Source organism: Hemitrygon akajei, chromosome 3 (genome assembly GCF_048418815.1).
Source record: "Hemitrygon akajei chromosome 3, sHemAka1.3, whole genome shotgun sequence".
Taxonomy (NCBI): Eukaryota; Metazoa; Chordata; class Chondrichthyes; order Myliobatiformes; family Dasyatidae; genus Hemitrygon; species Hemitrygon akajei.
This window is the reverse complement of record NC_133126.1, coordinates 162,778,832-162,796,550: the sequence shown is the minus strand read 5'-3', so window position 1 is coordinate 162,796,550 and position 17,719 is coordinate 162,778,832. Positions and strand designations below refer to the sequence as shown.

Below are 17,719 nucleotides of genomic sequence, written 5' to 3'. Positions count from 1 at the left end.
TAGGAAATTGTGAGAATACATATAATCTTTAAGCTTCTCTGCTTTAAATCACTTACTCTGTCTGCTTCTATTAGACGACCCAGCAGAACTTGGACGACTTGTTTGTTGAGGGCCAGACTGGGAAAACTGAGGGGCAATTGTTTGAGTTTTGACTTTCCGTGGACTTGTAGATATATCTGGAGTCCTTGGGATCTTGGGCCTACTGTTGAATGCAGCCATATAATCATTTTGCCTGCAAGGGAAGATATAATATTATGGATTAATAAAAGACCAAACTTCTCGTGTGACAAATTTTAGGGTTAAGTAACACCTGCTAGTTAATCCTTTTGACATAAAGGTTACTTTTTCACAACTGCAATGCTATTCTTTCTCCAGCATTACCAAAATTCATCTAAAGTTACACCACTAACAAACTGAAAATATTCATAACATAATCAATTTTTATTAAATGTTATTAATCCCATCTTTACATGACACAAAGGCAAAATATTGTAGCTACAGGAAATTGGAAATTTTAATAAAAATATTTTAAATATTAGAGGCAATAATGTTTAGAAATTAAAATGAAGAGAACACAATACAGATTTTTCTTCAAAACTTCCAGAAGGAAGTGAAATAGAATCTAGCCATAAATTTGTCAACTTTTGCAGCACCACAAAACTTGCCATTAACTAAAGGACTTTTCATCTTTACCAGTCAGGCAGAAGAGATGAAGAAAATTTGGGCAAGAAGGAACATATAGTAGGTTTTCTTTACATTATACATTTTACAAGTAATTGATGGAGTAGATGCCAACAGATGTTTCCTCCAGCTACAGTATATAGTATGCGATCAGCACAATCCAAGGATGAGAAGATAGCCATTTAGCATTTAGATAAGGAAAGGTTTATTGTTCAAAAGGGTATAAATTCTCTGCTTCAGAGGGCTTCCCTGGATCAGAATGATAGTTTTCAGATATGGGAGAAATTGGAGATGATGATTAATTAGAGATGAGATGGAGCAGAGAAGCCTTCTGCCTCTTTCTTATGTTTCTTCTGTTCTTAATTTAATTGGAAAGAAAATCAAGAGTAGTGATGTTTCGGGTGCAAAATTCTTTCCTTGACCCTTTAGAATTTCCTTCGGGAGGAAACTTAAGTAATTCCTGGTTAAGATTTTACTGCTAATGTTGTAGGGTATTTCATTTAATGGCTTTCTGTAGAAGCAGTGTGTTCTGCTGGTTGTGTTTGGGTTACCATTAAAGATAAGGGGTTGTGATGCTTATACTTAGTAATGTTGTGTTATCCAATCTGGATGGTGGAATTGGGAGAAGGTTCTAGAGAGTGCTCAAGAAAGGGTTTTGTGACAGATACTGAGGTGGGTTGAGGTCTTTTTCAGTGGGAGATGGAGAGAGGAGCTCAAGAGAACTGCCCATAGGATTCAATCCAACGGGAATGTGCAATTCGATGGAGCCCAAGAGGGAGAATTCTATTGGTGATCGGTGAATAGGAGTTACCAATGTGAGTACATTGGACACATTGGCTTTTGGAAGATTTGAGCTCCAACCTGTGCACATTTGACTGTTTTAATTATGATGGGCCCTTTTTTAAAAATAACTGTTTGGTTAACATTCAGAAATATACTTTCTTTATTATTGTATGCAGTGTACAGTCTGTTATTCCTTGCCAACAGGTGATTGCATGGGCACAGTACTCACACAGACCGGGACGTGGGTGGGTGAGATATTCCAGCCTCCCGGTATTCATGGGATCAAAGTCATATCTACTATAGACATAAGGAGTCTGGGAAAGGTGGTTTTCTCACCTTTGAGTCTGGCGGTTGTTAGTGAGGGGTTAACCAGCTGCATCTATAGAGATGCCCAGAAAAAGAGGGTTTCACAACATGTATACGACAAAGACAAAAATATCTATCATGCTGAGTTGCAGCACTAATACAGACTATGCCAGAATTATTTCAAGGCTTTATTAAAGCAGTTGCAGAAATGTAAGATGATACATTCCCAGTTAAATCAAAAGCAAAATATTGTAAGATATACTTTAAAGTATAATTATGTGTGGAATGATTAACTCCTTGCAGGGAACACATGAAGCAATCAGTTGAAGTACAAGAACCTGTATTGTCAATCATCTTTGACAAATGTTCATAAAATTTATTTGACAGAATATTTTCACAATATTACTTGTAATGCCTTCTTACCCGATAGATCTTCTGTTTAGTTTCTCAGATGCCCCCATGTCGAAAGAACTTGAAGCCAGTAGAAGCTCACGATCATAATTATTAATTGAAGAATTGTGATCAAAATCTACCGAAGAAAATAACACTTCCATTAAAAATTGAGTTTTGAAAAAAGAATTTAGGTCAATCAATTCAATTTTCGGCATACAAGTAGCGATAGGACATTGATTAATTGAAGCACTCAATGAATGATAATAATTGAGCAAACAAAATGGTTCTTATATTGATGGCAAGACATTAATATCAACTGTAATAACTATTTTTTTCAGCATTAATGAGAAATTTCAAGTTTGTTGAAATTATAGTTATAGAAAAGTACAGCACACAAACAGGCCCTTTGGCACATCTCAGCGTTTGGCACAAATGCTGAACCATTTAAACTAGCTACTCCCATCAACATGTACCTAGACCAGAGCCCTCCATGTATAAATCCAAACTTCTCTTAAACATTGAAATCGAGCCTGCATGCACTACTTGCACTGGCAGCTCGTTCCACTCTTACATGACCCTTTGCGTGATGAAATTTCCCCTCATGTTCCCCTTAACTATTTCAGCTTTAACCCTTAACAAATGACCTCTAGTTGTAGTCCCACCGAACTGTACTGGAAAGGGTCTGCTTGCATTTACTCTGTCTATACCCCTCATAATTTTGTATACCTCTATGAAATCTCCCCTCAGTCTTCTACATTCCGAGGAATAAAGTCCTAACCTATTTAATCTTTCCTTACAAGTCAGGTCCTCCAGTCCTGGCAGCATCATTGTAAATTTTCTCTGTACCTTTTCAAATTTTTTTTACATCTTTCCTATAGGTTGGTGACCAAAACTGCACACAATACTCCAAATAAGGCCTCACCAATGTCTTATACAACTTCTAAAGGTACGTATAAGGTGCCAAATGTTGGGCAGAAGGAGGTGGTTCATGGGCCTGATGGGTTCTAGAAGCAGGTGATGTGGGACATAAGGCTCCTTCCTGATGGCAGCAGCAAGAAAAAAGCCTGGTCTGGATGGTGGGTCCTTGATGATGGATCCTGCTTCCTTGTGGCAGCACTCCTTGTAGATGTGCTCAGTAGTGTGAGGACTTTACCCGTGATGGATTGAGTTGTATCCACTACTTTTTATAGGTTTTTCCATTGGGGATTGATGTTTCCATACCAGGCAATGATGCAACCAGTCAGAATACTCTCCACTATGCACCCATTGAAGATAGTCAAAGTTTTAGACGACATGCCGAATCTACTGAAACTTCCAAGAAAGTAGAGGTGCTATTGTGCCTTCTTTGGAATGGTATTTACATGATCTTACATCCTTTCTAATCACCTTGACCAACAGAACATGGAAGCACTTTCACAAACTCCCACAGCCCCTGGCAACCCTGTGATTTCACTCTCTGAGACCATCCTTCAGGAGGGTGAACCCATGGAAAGTATCTGGCCCAGTCAGTGTACTTGGCAGAATACTGAGGAACTGTGCTAATCAATTGTCTGGAGTGTTAACTAACATCTTTAACCTCTCACTTCGGCAGTCTGATGTACCCACCTGCTTCAGGCAGGTTTCAATCATACTGGTGCCCAAGAAAACAATAACCTGTCTCAATGACTATTATCCAGTAACACTTGTATCCACTGTGAAGTGCTTTGTGAGGTTGGTCATGAAGCTTTTCAACTCCTGCCTGGGGACTGACTTGTAACCACTCCAATTTGCCTACTGTCAAAAAAGGTCAACAGCAGATGCCATTTTATTGACTCTTCACTCAGCCCTGGAACACCTGGACAGTTAATATACATACATTAGGTTGCACTTCAATGACTACAGCTCAATACTCATCATCTTCTTAAAATAATCAATAAGCTCCAAGGCCTAGGGCTCAATAACACCTTGTGCAACTGGATTCTTGATTTTATCGCATGCAGATACCAGTCAGTATGGATTGATAACATCTCCAAAATCACCATCAGCACAGGTCCACCACAAAGTTGTGTGCTTAACCCCTTGCTCTACCTGCTTCATACAATTAATACCAATTAATACCAATACTTAGTGGAGGCTAAGTACAACTCCAGTGCCATTTTCACATTTGATGATGACACCATTGTAGTTGGCTAAATTCAAGGCGGTGACCAATCAGCATGTAGGAGAGCAGATGAAAATCTGGTTGAATAGTGCTGCAACAACAACCCCTCATTTAACATCAGCAAAATCAAGGAGCTGATTATTGACTACAGGAAGAAGAAACCTAAGTCCTTATCAAGAGATCAGAGGTGTGTGGGGGGGGGTGGGATTTCACTCCCTCAGTGTTTTACTCAGGGGATATCTGTTATCAGACAGTTTAGCACTTAATGACTGTCCTTGAGAAGGTGGTGAGAAGTCACAGCAACAACAACGTTTTTGTGGTATATTCTATGATTTCTACTAAGCTAAAATTGAGCAACATTCATCTCTAACTTTGAATGGTGTGCAAATATGTTATAGATGTTACTGCAACATGCCAATTGCTGCTCTTATCCATCATCTACTGGGACTTCCTAGGATTTTCCAATGAAGCTTTAGTGATTTGTTGGTGCACAGAGACATCATGTTGTGCACTCAGTTAACAGTGTAGCTGGAAGTCAGAGTTCAGTTCCCAGTTGCATAAAACACAGCCTCTGATGTGCTCTTGCGGATTCAGTGTCCAATCTAAGTATTTGATTAGTAGTGGTCCCAAATATATTAATTTGGGTGGGGGTGTGATGGAGTTCCACAGTAGTAATGTTTAATTCCTAATGTGATGATGGTCTCTGCCTTGCACTTGCAGCATGTACATATGCACTGGGCTTATTCTTTGAGCCATAAATATGGAATTATATGAAATGATTAGAGAATAACACAGCCGAAGTGCATTGCTTAGTGAGGTTATCTTGTTGCTGATATTCATTCAGTCATTTTTCTTTCTCTACCCGTTGTAAGACCACAAAACATTGGAGCAGAAATAGGCCATTCAGCCCATCAAGACTGCTTTGTCATTTCATTATGGCTAATCCATTTGCCTCTCACCAATCCTTTCAGTCTTTGACTTATCAAGAATCCATCATTCTCCGTCTTAAAGACACTCAATTACCTGGCCTCCACAGCCACCTAAGGCAATGAATTCCACAGATTCACCACCCTCTGGCTAAATAACTTTCTCTTCATCTCCATTATAAATTAACGTCACTCTATTTTGAGGTTGTGCCCTCTGGTCCTAGACACACCCCACTATCAGAAACATCATCTCCACCTCTACACTATCGAGGCCTTTCAACATTCGAAAAATTTCAATGAGATCCCCTTTTTCTTAATTCCAGCGAGTACTAGTCCAAAACCATCAAATAGTCCTCATATGATAAGCCTTTCAAACATGGAATAATTTTCCTAAACCTCCTTTGAACCCTCTCCAATATCAGCGCATCCTTTCTTAGATAAGAGGCCCAAAATGGCTCATAATACTCCAAGTGAGGCCACACCAGTTGCTTATAAAGCCTCAGCATTACATCCTTGTTTTTATATTTGAGTCCTCTTAAAATGAATGCTAACAAAGCACTTGCCTTCCTCATCAATGACTCAACTGCAAATTAACCTTCAGGGAATTCTGCACAAGGACTCCAAAGTCCCTATGCACCTAGGATTTTTAAATTTTCTCCCCATTTAGAAAATAGTCTACACTTACGTATATTCCTTCTACCAAAGTGTATGACCACACATTTCCTAACACTGTATTCCATTGGCTTCTTCTTCACCCATTCTCCTAATCTCTCCAAGTCCCTTCTGCAGCCTCCTTGCTTCCTCAACACTACCCACCCTCCACCTATCTTGGTGTCATCTGCAAGCCTGGCCACAAAAACCATCAATTTTGTCATCTAAATTATTGACATACAATGTAAAAAGAAGCGGTTCCAACACTGACTCCTGCGGAACACCACTAGTCACCAGCAGCCAATCAGAAAAGGCTCCCTTTATACCCACTTTATGCCCCCTCCAATCAGCCAATGTTTTATAAATGCTAGTACCTTTCCTGTAATACCATGGGCTCTTACCCTACTAAGCAGCCTCATGTGTGGCATCTTGTCAAAGGCCTTCTGAAAATCCAAGTACTCAACATCCACCAATTCTCCTTTGTCTATCCTGCTTGTTATTTCCTCAAAGAATTCCAAAACATCTGTGAGGCAAGACTTTCCTTTAAGGAAACCATGCTGATTTTGGCCCATTTTACCTGAAACCTCATCTTTAACAATCGACACAAACACCTTCCCAACCACTGAGGTCTGGCTAAAAAGCATATAATTTCCTTTCTTTTGCCTCCATCCCTTCTCGAAGAGTGGAGTGACATTTGCAATTTTCCAGTCCTCCAGAACCAGGCCTGAATCTAGTGATTCTTGAATGATCATTAATAATAATTCCATAATCCCTTCAGCCACTTCTTTCAGAACCCTTGGGTGTAGTTCAGGTGACTTATCTACCTTCAAACCTTTCACCCTCCCAATCACTTCTCCCTAGGAATAGTAACTACACTCACTTCTGCCCTGACACTTTCCAGCTTCCAGCATACCGTTAGTGTCTTCCACAGTGAAGGCTGATGCAAAATACTTACTCAGTTTTTTCTGCCATTTCCTTGTCCCCTATTAGTACTGCTCCAGAGTCATTTTCCAGGATCTGATATCTACTCTTGTCTCTCTTTGATACTGTATATATCTGAAAACAACTTTAGGTATCTTTAATATTATTGGCTAGCATACCTTCATATTTCATCTTTTCTCTCCTTATGGCATTTTTAGTTGCCTTCTGTTGGTATTTAAAAGCTTCACAATCCTCTAACTTTCCATTAATTGTTGCTCTTTTGTCTTTTATGTTGGTTTTGACAGCCCTTGTCAGCCACAGATGTTTCATCCTACCTTTAGAATACTACTTCTTTGGGATGCATCTGTCCTGAGTCTTCCAAATTGCTGCCAAAAACTCCAACTACTGCTGCTCTGCTGTCATCCCTGCTGCTGTCCCCTTCCAGTCAACTTTGGGCAGCTCCTCTCTCATGCTTCTGTGATTCCCTTTACTCCACTGTAATACTGAAACATTTGACTTTAGCTTCTCCCTCTCAAACTGCAGGGTGAATTCTATCATAGTATGAGCACTGTCTCCTAAGGGTTCCTTTACCTTAAGCCCCCTAATCATATCTGGTACATTACCCAACTACCCAATAAGAATGGCTGATCCCTCAGTGGGCTCAACCACAAGCTGCTCCAAAAATCCACAGCATATGCATTCTACGAATTCTCTCTACTGGGATCCAGCACTAACCTGATTTTCCCTATCTACCTGCACATTGAAATCCCCCATTACATTGCCCTTTTGACATGAATTTTCTACTTTTTTTTCACATTTTCCACATTCTGGCTATTATTCAGAGGCCTCCCATGAGGGTCTTTTTACCCTTGCAGTTCCTTAACTCTACTCACAACAATTCTACATCTACTGATCCTATGTGACCTCTTTCTCAAGATTTTATTTAATCTTTTACCAACATAGCCATGCCACCCCCTCTGCCTATCTGCCTACAATGTCTATCCTTGGATGTTAAACACCAAACCATCATCTTCTTTCAGCCAGGACTCAGTAATGCCCACGATGTCATACCTGCAATCTATAACTGTGCTACAAGATCATCTGTCTTATTTTGTATACTGTGTGCATTCAAATATAACACCTTCTCTCCTGTATTCATTACCCTTTTCTGTTTTTTTCCCTGTTACACTGCAACTTATTCAACTGACTGTAAATTTGCTCTATCATCTGCCTGTCCTTACAGTCTCACTACACACTGCATGTGCTTGCATACCAACTTCCCCATCCTCAGCCCTATCATTCCGTTTTCCTTCCCCCTGCCAAATTAGTTTAAATTCTTCCCAGCAGCTCTAGTAAACCTGCTCACTAGGATATTGGTCCCCCCTTGGGTTAAGCTATAACCTGTCCCTTTTGCGCATGTCATATCTTGCCCAGAAGAGATACCAGTGATCCGGAAATCAGAAACCATTCCCCTTGTACCAGTTCCTCAGCCATGCATTCATCTACCAAATCATCTTTTACTTACCCTCACTGGTACACGGCACAAGCAGCAATCCGGAGATTACTACCCTGGAAGTCCTGCTTTTCAGCTTTCTGCCTAGGTCCCTAAATTCCCTCTTCACAACCTCCTCCCTTTTTCTATCCATGTCATTGGTGCTAATATGTACCAAGGCTTCTGTCTATTCACCCTCTCCCTTATAATGCCATGGACCCAATCCAAGACATCCTTGATCCTGGCACCTGCAAGGAAACATAGCATCCAGCTGCCTCTAACAGTCCACAGATTCTCTTGTCTACTCCTCTAACAATGAAATTCCCTATCACTACTGCAGTTTTCTTCTCCCCCCACTTCCCTTCTGAGCCACAGTACCCGAGACCTGATTACTGTGGCTTTTCCCCAGTGGGTCAAATCCTGCCCCACCTCCCCCCACCACCCTCAACAGTATCCAAAGTGGTATACTTTTTCTTGAGGGGAATGGTCAAAGGGGTACTCTGCACTGGCTGTCCATTTTCCTTCCCTCACCCAGATGCCTGCCTCCTGAAACCTAGAGGTGAACACCTCCCTATAGCTCCTATCTATTACCTCGTCAGTTTCCTGTATGAGCTGAAGGTCATCGAGCTACAGCTATAGTTCCTTAACACACTCATTGAGGAGCCACAGTTTGGTGCACCTGGTGCAGATGTGGTTAACTGAGAGTTTGGAGGTCTCCCACAATTCATACAAAGAACACAACACAGCCCCCAGAGCCATCCTCACTGTACTAACAGAGGAAGAGTGAAGAAGTAGAGTGTAGTTCTATGGGTTGCATATTTTGTTCTGCATACGAGAGGAAGAACCACTCTCTGGATAGTACTGTACCCCAGACCAGAACAGCTCTTTAACCAAGTATCTAAAACTTTATGAATTAAAGTGCACATATTAACATTTTAAGGACTCCTGTAGTTATCCTCTAAATTTTCCTTACAACTCATGGGATTCCATTAAGGAACATACTTTTGTTCTTGTTCACATGGCCCTAGGTGGTATGAGGAGACAGGGAATCAAGAGGTAGTCCAGCTCTTTAATTGGTCAGCTGTTGGTTTGGATTACTAACCAAAATATAGCAGATATAGCTGATCACCTTAAAATAAATGAGTCATGTTAACTCCGGTGTTCAGCAACTAACAGAAGCTGCAGATTCTATGAATATTCTCATCCTCAGCAATAGAGCCCAGAAAATGAACACAGTAGATCAAGCAGCATTTTCAACTCCTTTCAGTTAGAGGAATCACGTTAACAATAATTTTGGTCTCCTCTGGAGGTTATTATCATAACAGAGCCCAACCTTCGGTGAATTTGATTCAGCTCACAGAAATGGCTGAGTTTCATGACAATAACAAAGGCAATGGGGCCCAACTATGTCCAGCTATAGTACTGAATATATGCTCTAGAACTAGCTGTGATTTCAGCCAGGCTGTTTCAGTGTAGCACAATTGTGGCATTCAGCTGATAGAAAAGAAGATTACCCTGATATATCTTTTCCACAAAATGCAGGACAATTTGGCTATGATCCTCCTGAGCTTCTATCAAACATCAACAAAATGATGGAGGTACCATTACCAGTGCTATCAAACAGCTTAGAGATTATCTGATCATTAATGTTTAGTTTGACTTCTGTCAAGACAATGTGGCTGCACACCCATGCACCCCTTTGCCTGAAACATGAACAAGACAACTAAGTTCCAAAGAAGAATTGGAAAGTAACTGACCTTAACATTGTGGTAGCAACTGGATATGTGGCATTAGAAAGAATGAGTAAAGCTATAATTAATGGGGATTGTCATAATCAGCACAAGATGGTTGTTGTTTAAGGCAATAGGATATGGAGCCAAGAATTCTTCAGTGCAACTGTCTCTGGTGTTAGATAACTAATCTTTCTTTCATCATAAGATCATGGAATATTTACCAATGATTAGTATATTCAGCTCTATTTGGAGCTGCACAGAAAAATGGTCTTTATTTGTAAAGAACAAAATTAGAAATATACAGTGTGCCACTCTAGCACCAAACACATCACTGACATCAGCACCACCTGACATTCAATGACATTATCATTTGACAAACTGCTTTCTACCAAAAGGTCACCACTGACCAGAAATATCACTGTATTAACTACATTGATAACTTGGCTACAGGAACTGATCAGAGGCTGGATACTCTGTAGCTAGTGATTCACCTCCTGAAAGCTATGCCACTGTTTTCAAGCTGCAGCAGTGTTAATGAGTGTGCAACTGCAACAATATTCGAGCTCAACACCATCCAGGGCAACCATGACATAGCAGCCAAACTGATGACTGACATCTTCCATCTGTGCACATGTACAAGGTGTCTTTAAATAACGTCAAGCCTTCTCAATACCACTTCACTAACCATGGCCTCCATTGTCCAGAAAGACCAGACAGTCAACATGAATGGATATGGGAGGCTGGGGATAGAGAGCCAAAAGGGTGGTGGGGCAGATAATGATGGGTTGTTTGAGAAGGGGAGATGGGAAGGTCAGGAAGAGGAAAGAGACAGTGAGAGATACTGGGGAGAGAAGGGAGATGGAAATGGAGTTTTGGTATTTATAGGGGAGAAAAGTTCATTCATATATTGTGTGAAACAATGAATGGGAAATAATTGCTAAGGATCAGACCCTGTGTATTAATAAAAAATATTCTAAACAATCAATATGGTTTTTCAACTTACGAACTGGTGAAGCTCCAAACTCAGAATCACTTGTTCTGCTCCCACTTCGAGTAGGTGGTCGAGAGCTTTGCTGTGAATACAGGTTGCTCTCTGTACTAGGGCTTCTACTTTCATGTTTCTCCAGAGCAGTTCCCAACCTACAAAATCAGTAACTAATATATTTAGCTGAATAAGAAAAAATTAATACTCATCAAAATAGTCATAAAAACCTCAATGTAACACAAAATACACAACTCTTCTATTCATATATTATTCTGCCTGCTACTTTCTGATTTACTTCATCTCTGTTAATTTCCTTAAAATATAATCTTGAGTTAAAAGTCATAGAGTCATAGAAAAGTACAGCACAGTAAAAGGCCCTTTGGCCCATTTAGTCATGGCCAAACTATTAAACTGCTCACTCCGGTCGACCTGCACAGGGACAATAGCCCTCCAAACCCCTACCATCCATGTAACTATCAAAAATTTCTCTTAAAAGCTGAAATTGAGCTCACATGCACCACTTGTGCAGGCAGTCTGTCCACACTCTCACGAACCCTTGAGTGAAGAAGTTTCTCTTAGGTTCCCCTTAAACTTTTCATGTTTCTAGCTGTAGTTCCACTCCTCAGTTGAAAAAGCTTGCTTGCGTTTGCTGTATCTATACCTCTATCAATTCACCCCTAATCTTCTAAATTTCAAGGAATTAAGTCCTAATCTATTGAATCTTTCCTTGTAACTCAGGTCCTCCAGTCCTGGCAACACCCTTGTAAATTTTCCCTGTACTCTTTCAACCTTACTTACATCTTTCCTGTAGGTAGGTGACCAAAGTTGCAAACAGTACTTCAAATTAGGCCTCACCATTGTCTTATACAACTTTAACATAACATCCCATCTCCTATACTCAATACTCTGATTTATGAAGGCCAATGTGCCAGAAGTTTTCTTTATAATCCTACCTATCTGTGACATCACTTTCAATTAATTAGGGACCTGTATTCCCAGATGCCTTTGTTCTACATCACTCATTAGAGTCCTACTGTTCACTGTGTAAGACCTACCCTGGTTGGTCCGAAGTGCAACATTTCATATTTGTCTGCAGTAAATTCCACCGGCCATTTTTCAGCTCATTTTTTCAGCTGATCCAGATCCTGCTGCAAGCTCTGATTGTCTTCTTTGCTGCCCACTACAACCCCAATCTTGATGTCATAGAAACACAGAAAACCTACAGCACAATACAGGCCTTTCAGCCCACAAGGCTGTGCTAAACATGTCCTTACCTGAGAAACTACCTAGGATTACTCATAGCCCTCTACTTTTCTGAGCTACATACACCTGTCCAGGAATCTCTTAAAAGACCCTATCGTATCCACCCCCACCACTGTCACCGGCAGCCCATTCCACGCACTCACCACTCTCTGTGTAAAAAACATACCCCAGATATCTCCTCTGCACCTACATCCAAGCACCTTAAAACTGTGCCCTCTTGTACTAGCCATTTCAGCCCTGGGAAAAAGCCTCTGATTATCCAAATGATCAGCAAATGTCATCAGTAATCCAATTTAGTACCTTATCTTGAATACCAAGTGACTGAACCTTCTAGACCAACCTCCCATGCGGGAGGTTGCTAAATTATCTGTTTTCAACATCCACTTTTCTGGTAACTTCCTCAAAAAACTCTGTAAGATTGGTTAGACACAACTTACCATGCACAAAGCCTAATCTATCTAAGTACTCATGCCTTAGAATACCTTCTAATAAATTTCCCACTAATGATGCCAGGCTCACTGGCCTATAATTTCCTGATTTATTTTTAGAGCCTTTCTTAAACAATGGAACATTAACTATCCCCCAATCCTCTAGCACCTCAGCTATCGCAAAGGATGAACTAAATATCTCTGCTCGAGCCCCTCAATTTCTGCACTTGCCTCCCACTGGGTCCAAGCAAACACCTTGTTAGGCCCTGGGGATTTATCCACCCTAATTTGCCTCAAGACAAGAAACCAATTCTCCTCTATAATCTGTGTAGGGTCAATGAAATTGATTCTGCTTTGCTTCACTTCTATAGACTCTGTGTCCATCTCCTGAGTAAATACAGCTGCAAAAAATCCATTTAAGATCTCCCCCATCAATGAAATTGATTCTGCTTTGCTTCACTTCTATAGACTCTGTGTCCATCTCCTGAGTAAATACAGCTGCAAAAAATCCATTTAAGATCTCCCCCATCTCTTCTGCTCCACACATGGATTACCATTCTGATCTTCCAGAGGACCATTTTTGTCCCTTGCGATCCTTTTGCTCTTACCATATCTGTAGAATCCTTTAGGCTTCTCCTTCACCTTGACTGCTAGGGCACCTCATGCATTCTTTTAGCCCTCTTAATTTATTTCTTATGTGTTCTCTTGCATTTCTTATACTCCATAAGTACCTCATTTTTTCCTACCGACCCATACCTACTATGTACCTCTTCTGTTTTCTTTAACTAGAGCCTCAATATCTCTTGAAAACCAAGGCTCCCTACACTTGTTATCTTTGCCTTTTATTCTGACAGGTATATACAAGCATTGTACTTTCAAAATTTCACTTCTGAAGGCCTCCCACTTACCAAATACACACTTGCCAGAAACAGCCTGTCCTAATCCATACTTGCCAAATTCTTTCTGATACCTTCAAAATTGTCCTTTCTCCAATTTAGAATCTCAACCAGCAGACCAGACCTATCTTTTTCCATATTTACTTTGGATCTAATGACATTATGATCAATGGATGCAAAGTGTTCCCCTACACAAACTTCTGTCAGCTGCCTGGTCTCATTCCCTGATAGCAGATCAAGTATCGCACATTCTCTCATTGGGACTTCTACATACTGACTAAGGAAACTTTTTTGAACACATTTGACAAACTTGATCCAATCTAGTCCTTTTACTGTATGGGAGTCCCAGTTGATATGTGGAAACTTAAGGATGCTAGGCACTCGATCTGAGAATCGGTGTGCTTTGGATTGATGGACTGAACTGTATTCAAGGATTCATCTCCAAACCTAGATGAGTATGCTGCAGTTGTTACCAACTTCATTAAAACCTGTGTGGATGAGTGTATGCCTACAAAGACTTACTGTATATTCCCAAACCAAGAACCGTGAATGAACCAGGAGGTACGTCATCTGCTGAAGGCTAGATCTGTGGCATTCAAGTCTGGCGACCCAGGCCTGTACCAGAAAACCAGGTATGATTTGTGGAGGGCTAATTCAAGGGCAAAGAGACAATTTTGAATGAGGCTTGAAGTGACATTGGATGCATGACAACTCTGGCAGGGTTTGCAAGACATTACTTCCTACAAAGTGAAACCCAATAGCATGAATGGCAGCAATACTTCACGATCAGATGAATTTAATGTCTTCTATGCTCACTTTGAAAGGGAGAACAAAACTACAGCTGTGAAAATCTGTGCTACACCTGATGATCCTGTGACCTCTATCTCAGAGGCCAGTGTTAGGCTGTCTTTAAAGAGAGTGAACCCTCGCAAGGTGGAAGGTCCCGATGGAGTACCTGGTAAGGCTCTGAAAACCTGTGTCAACCAACTGGCAGGAGTATTCAAGGACATTTTCAACCTCTCACTGCTACAGGCAGTAATTGCTTCAAAAAGGGAACAATTATACCAGTGCCTAAGAAGAATAATGTGAGCTGCCTTAATAACTATCGCCCAGTAGCACTCACATCTACAGTGATGAAATGCTTTGAGAGGTTGGTCATGACTAGAATGAACTGCTGCCTCAGCAAGGACCTGGACCCATTGCAATTTGCCTATCGCCACAATAAGTCAATGGCAGATGCAATCTCAATGGCTTGGACCAAATTTAGACCACCTGGACAACACAAACACCTATGTCAGGATGCTGTTCATCGACTATAGCTCAGCATTTAATACCATCATTCCCACAATCCTGATTGAGAGGTTGCAGAACCTGGGCCTCTATACCTCCCTCTGCAATTGGATCCTCGACTTCCTAACCGGAAGACCACAGTCTGTGCAGATTGGTGATAACATATCCTCCTCGCTGACGATCAACACTGGCGCACCTCAGGGGTGTGTGCTTAGCCCATTGCTCTATTCTCTACATATACATGACTGTGTGGCTAGGCAGAGCTCAAATACCATCCATAAATTTGCTGATGATACAAGCACTGTTGGTGATGAGAAGGCATACTGGAGTGCGATATGCCAACTGGTGAAGTGGTGTCACAGCAACAACCTGGCATTCAACGTCAGTAAGACGAAAGAGCTGATTGTGGACTTCCAGAAGGATAAGACAAATGAACACAACAATCCTCATAGAGGGATCAGTAGTGGAGAGAGTGAGCAGTTTCAAGTTCCTGGGTACCAAGATCTCTGAGGATCTAACCTGGTCCCAACATATCAATGCAGTTATAAAGAAGGCAAGAAAGCAGCTATACTTCATTAGGAGTTTGAAGAGATCTGGTATGTCAATAAATACACTCAAAAACTTCTATAGATATACCGTGGAGAACATTCTGACAGGCTGCATCTCTGTCTGGTATGGTGAGGGGGGTGGGGGGGGGGGCTACTGCACAGGACCAAAAGAAGCTGCAGACGGTTGTAAATTTAGTTGGCTCCATCTTGGGTACTAGCCTACAAAGTACCCAGGACATCTTCAAGGAGCGGTGTCTCAAAAAGGCAGCGTCCATTATTAAGTACCTCCAGCACCCAGGGAATGCCCTTCTCTCACTGTTGCCATCGGGTAGGAGGTACAGAAGCCTGAAGGCACACACTCAGCGATTCAGGAACAGCTTCTTCCCCTCTGCCATCCGATTCCTAAATGGACTTTGAACCCTTGGACACTACCTTTCTTTTTTAATATATAGTATTTCTGTTTTTTGCACAATTTTTGTATACTGTAATTGATTTAGTTATTTATTTATTATTACTATTTTGTTTTTTTCCTTCTAGATTATGTATTGCATTGAACTGCTGCTGCTAAGTTAACAAATTTCATGTCATATGCCGGGTGATAAAAACCTGATTCTGATTCTGAGGTGTCATGGACTATGGCACCTGAGAGACAACATACCATCCGGGAATCTTGTTCTCGTCTACAGAACTTCCTTTCTGTTCCCCGAACTAATAAATCCCTTTTCACTAGAACTCACCTCCTTTTCCCACTTCCCTTCTGGGTCACAAAGCCAGAGTTCTCTTTCTTTCATTTCTCTTTTTATTTCTTTTCTTCATTACAAGATAACTAATACATCTTTAGTTACTGCTTTCATCAGCAATATTAACATGTACATTATTTGTCAATGGTTATATATTGCAAATCAAATAGTTGCATAATGGAAATCTTATCCTGCATCTTTTATTGATATATAACTATTAAAAAATCACAATAACAAGTCACATATTCTACTTTAAAGCTGCCATAGAGCATTTTATTTTATTTAGAGATACAGCATGAAACAGGCCCCTCTGGCCCATTGAGCTGCGCTGTCCAGCAACCCTCCGATTCAACCCTAGCCTGATTATGGGAGAATTACAATGACCAACATGCGCTTCACGGGAAGCACATACAAGCTTTCTTACATGGAACACTAGAACTGGTCTCTGAGCTCTGACACCTGAGCTGTAATAGCAAACATCATGCTGCAATGGTGCCATTTGTTAACATATTATGAATTATAAATTTGTTAATAGTTTTCCAGCAAAAAAAAATCTCATCTAAAGCAAAAACAGATAGTCCCCAGATGTTGACAGGGTCCCATTTCTTACAATTGTTTGTAACCTGAACTGTTAAATCAGAAATGAACAAATAAGTTGCTACGAGAGGATCACAGAAACTGCTGAGATGGGAGAGTGAGCAGGCACAGAAAGAATGGCTGGCAGCTTACCTCACTGACTTGATGAGTGAGCGAGTTTGCTCAATGCTTCCAGCTAGATCGATTCAGATCTAGCCCCCAGCTGGTGCAGCACTGGAGTGGGAGGGAGGGAAGAAGGGATAGAAAGACAAGGCACACAGAAATGTTCTGTTCCCACCAAACTGAAAATTCCTGAACAGCAGGTCTGCAGAGTTCACTCATATATTATAAGATGTCCATAAGTTGGGCATTCATGACCTGGGGAGAACCTGTATAAGCTTTTCCTCCTTACATTATTAATTCAGTTCTTGGCAGTTATTTATGGTACATAATCCTACCTGTGCATGCTCGGTGTGACTGGTCGCTGGAGGGGCTCATCAATACTTTCTTTCAAAGATGGTACAGGCCTTCTTCTTGCCTTCAATGTATTCGTCATTATCTGTTCAATAGAAAATTCACTGTTTAAAAAAACATTTTTCCTACTATAACTGTCAATTCTCATGGCTTTTTTGTAACTCTTTTAGTTCTCAAGTACAGACAAGAAATCAGGAGAGCTTCTACTTTAATCCAGTTAATAAAGGCACATTCAATGATCTTAAGCATTCAAAAGATGCTATTTGCTATACCAAGATATTTTAACATATCATATCTTCAGATTCCGACTCTAAAAGGGAAATGAGGGTCCATTTCACAACTAACTATTAGAACTAATCAGCTAAAAGTGCATTTACAACATTAAATATTTTATTAAACAATTGTATATTGCTTTGATAAAGTAAAAAAAAATTCATTACAAATGTGCCTATTTGATGGAAAGGTCTAGAAGCTTTCATTAGCAAGCCAGAAT

At 40.6% G+C, this 17,719-nt stretch overlaps 1 protein-coding gene across 7 annotated transcripts in view; it reads right to left on the bottom strand.

The window, feature by feature from the left end:
• armc9 (armadillo repeat containing 9) overlaps positions 1-17,719 on the bottom strand; it is a 113,304-nt gene that overhangs the window by 7,135 nt on the left and 88,450 nt on the right. For 6 of the 7 annotated variants that reach the window (XM_073041192.1, XM_073041194.1, XM_073041195.1 and 3 more), the window contains 4 exons: positions 17,211-17,311; positions 11,030-11,166; positions 2,194-2,299; positions 57-232 (listed from right to left, as the gene is read on the bottom strand). In XM_073041192.1, coding sequence (XP_072897293.1) covers positions 57-232; positions 2,194-2,299; positions 11,030-11,166; positions 17,211-17,311 — 520 coding nt within the window. Of the gene's footprint in view, positions 1-56; positions 233-2,193; positions 2,300-11,029; positions 11,167-17,210; positions 17,312-17,719 lie in introns of those variants that run through there. The other variant, XR_012098376.1, reaches the window with a different exon arrangement.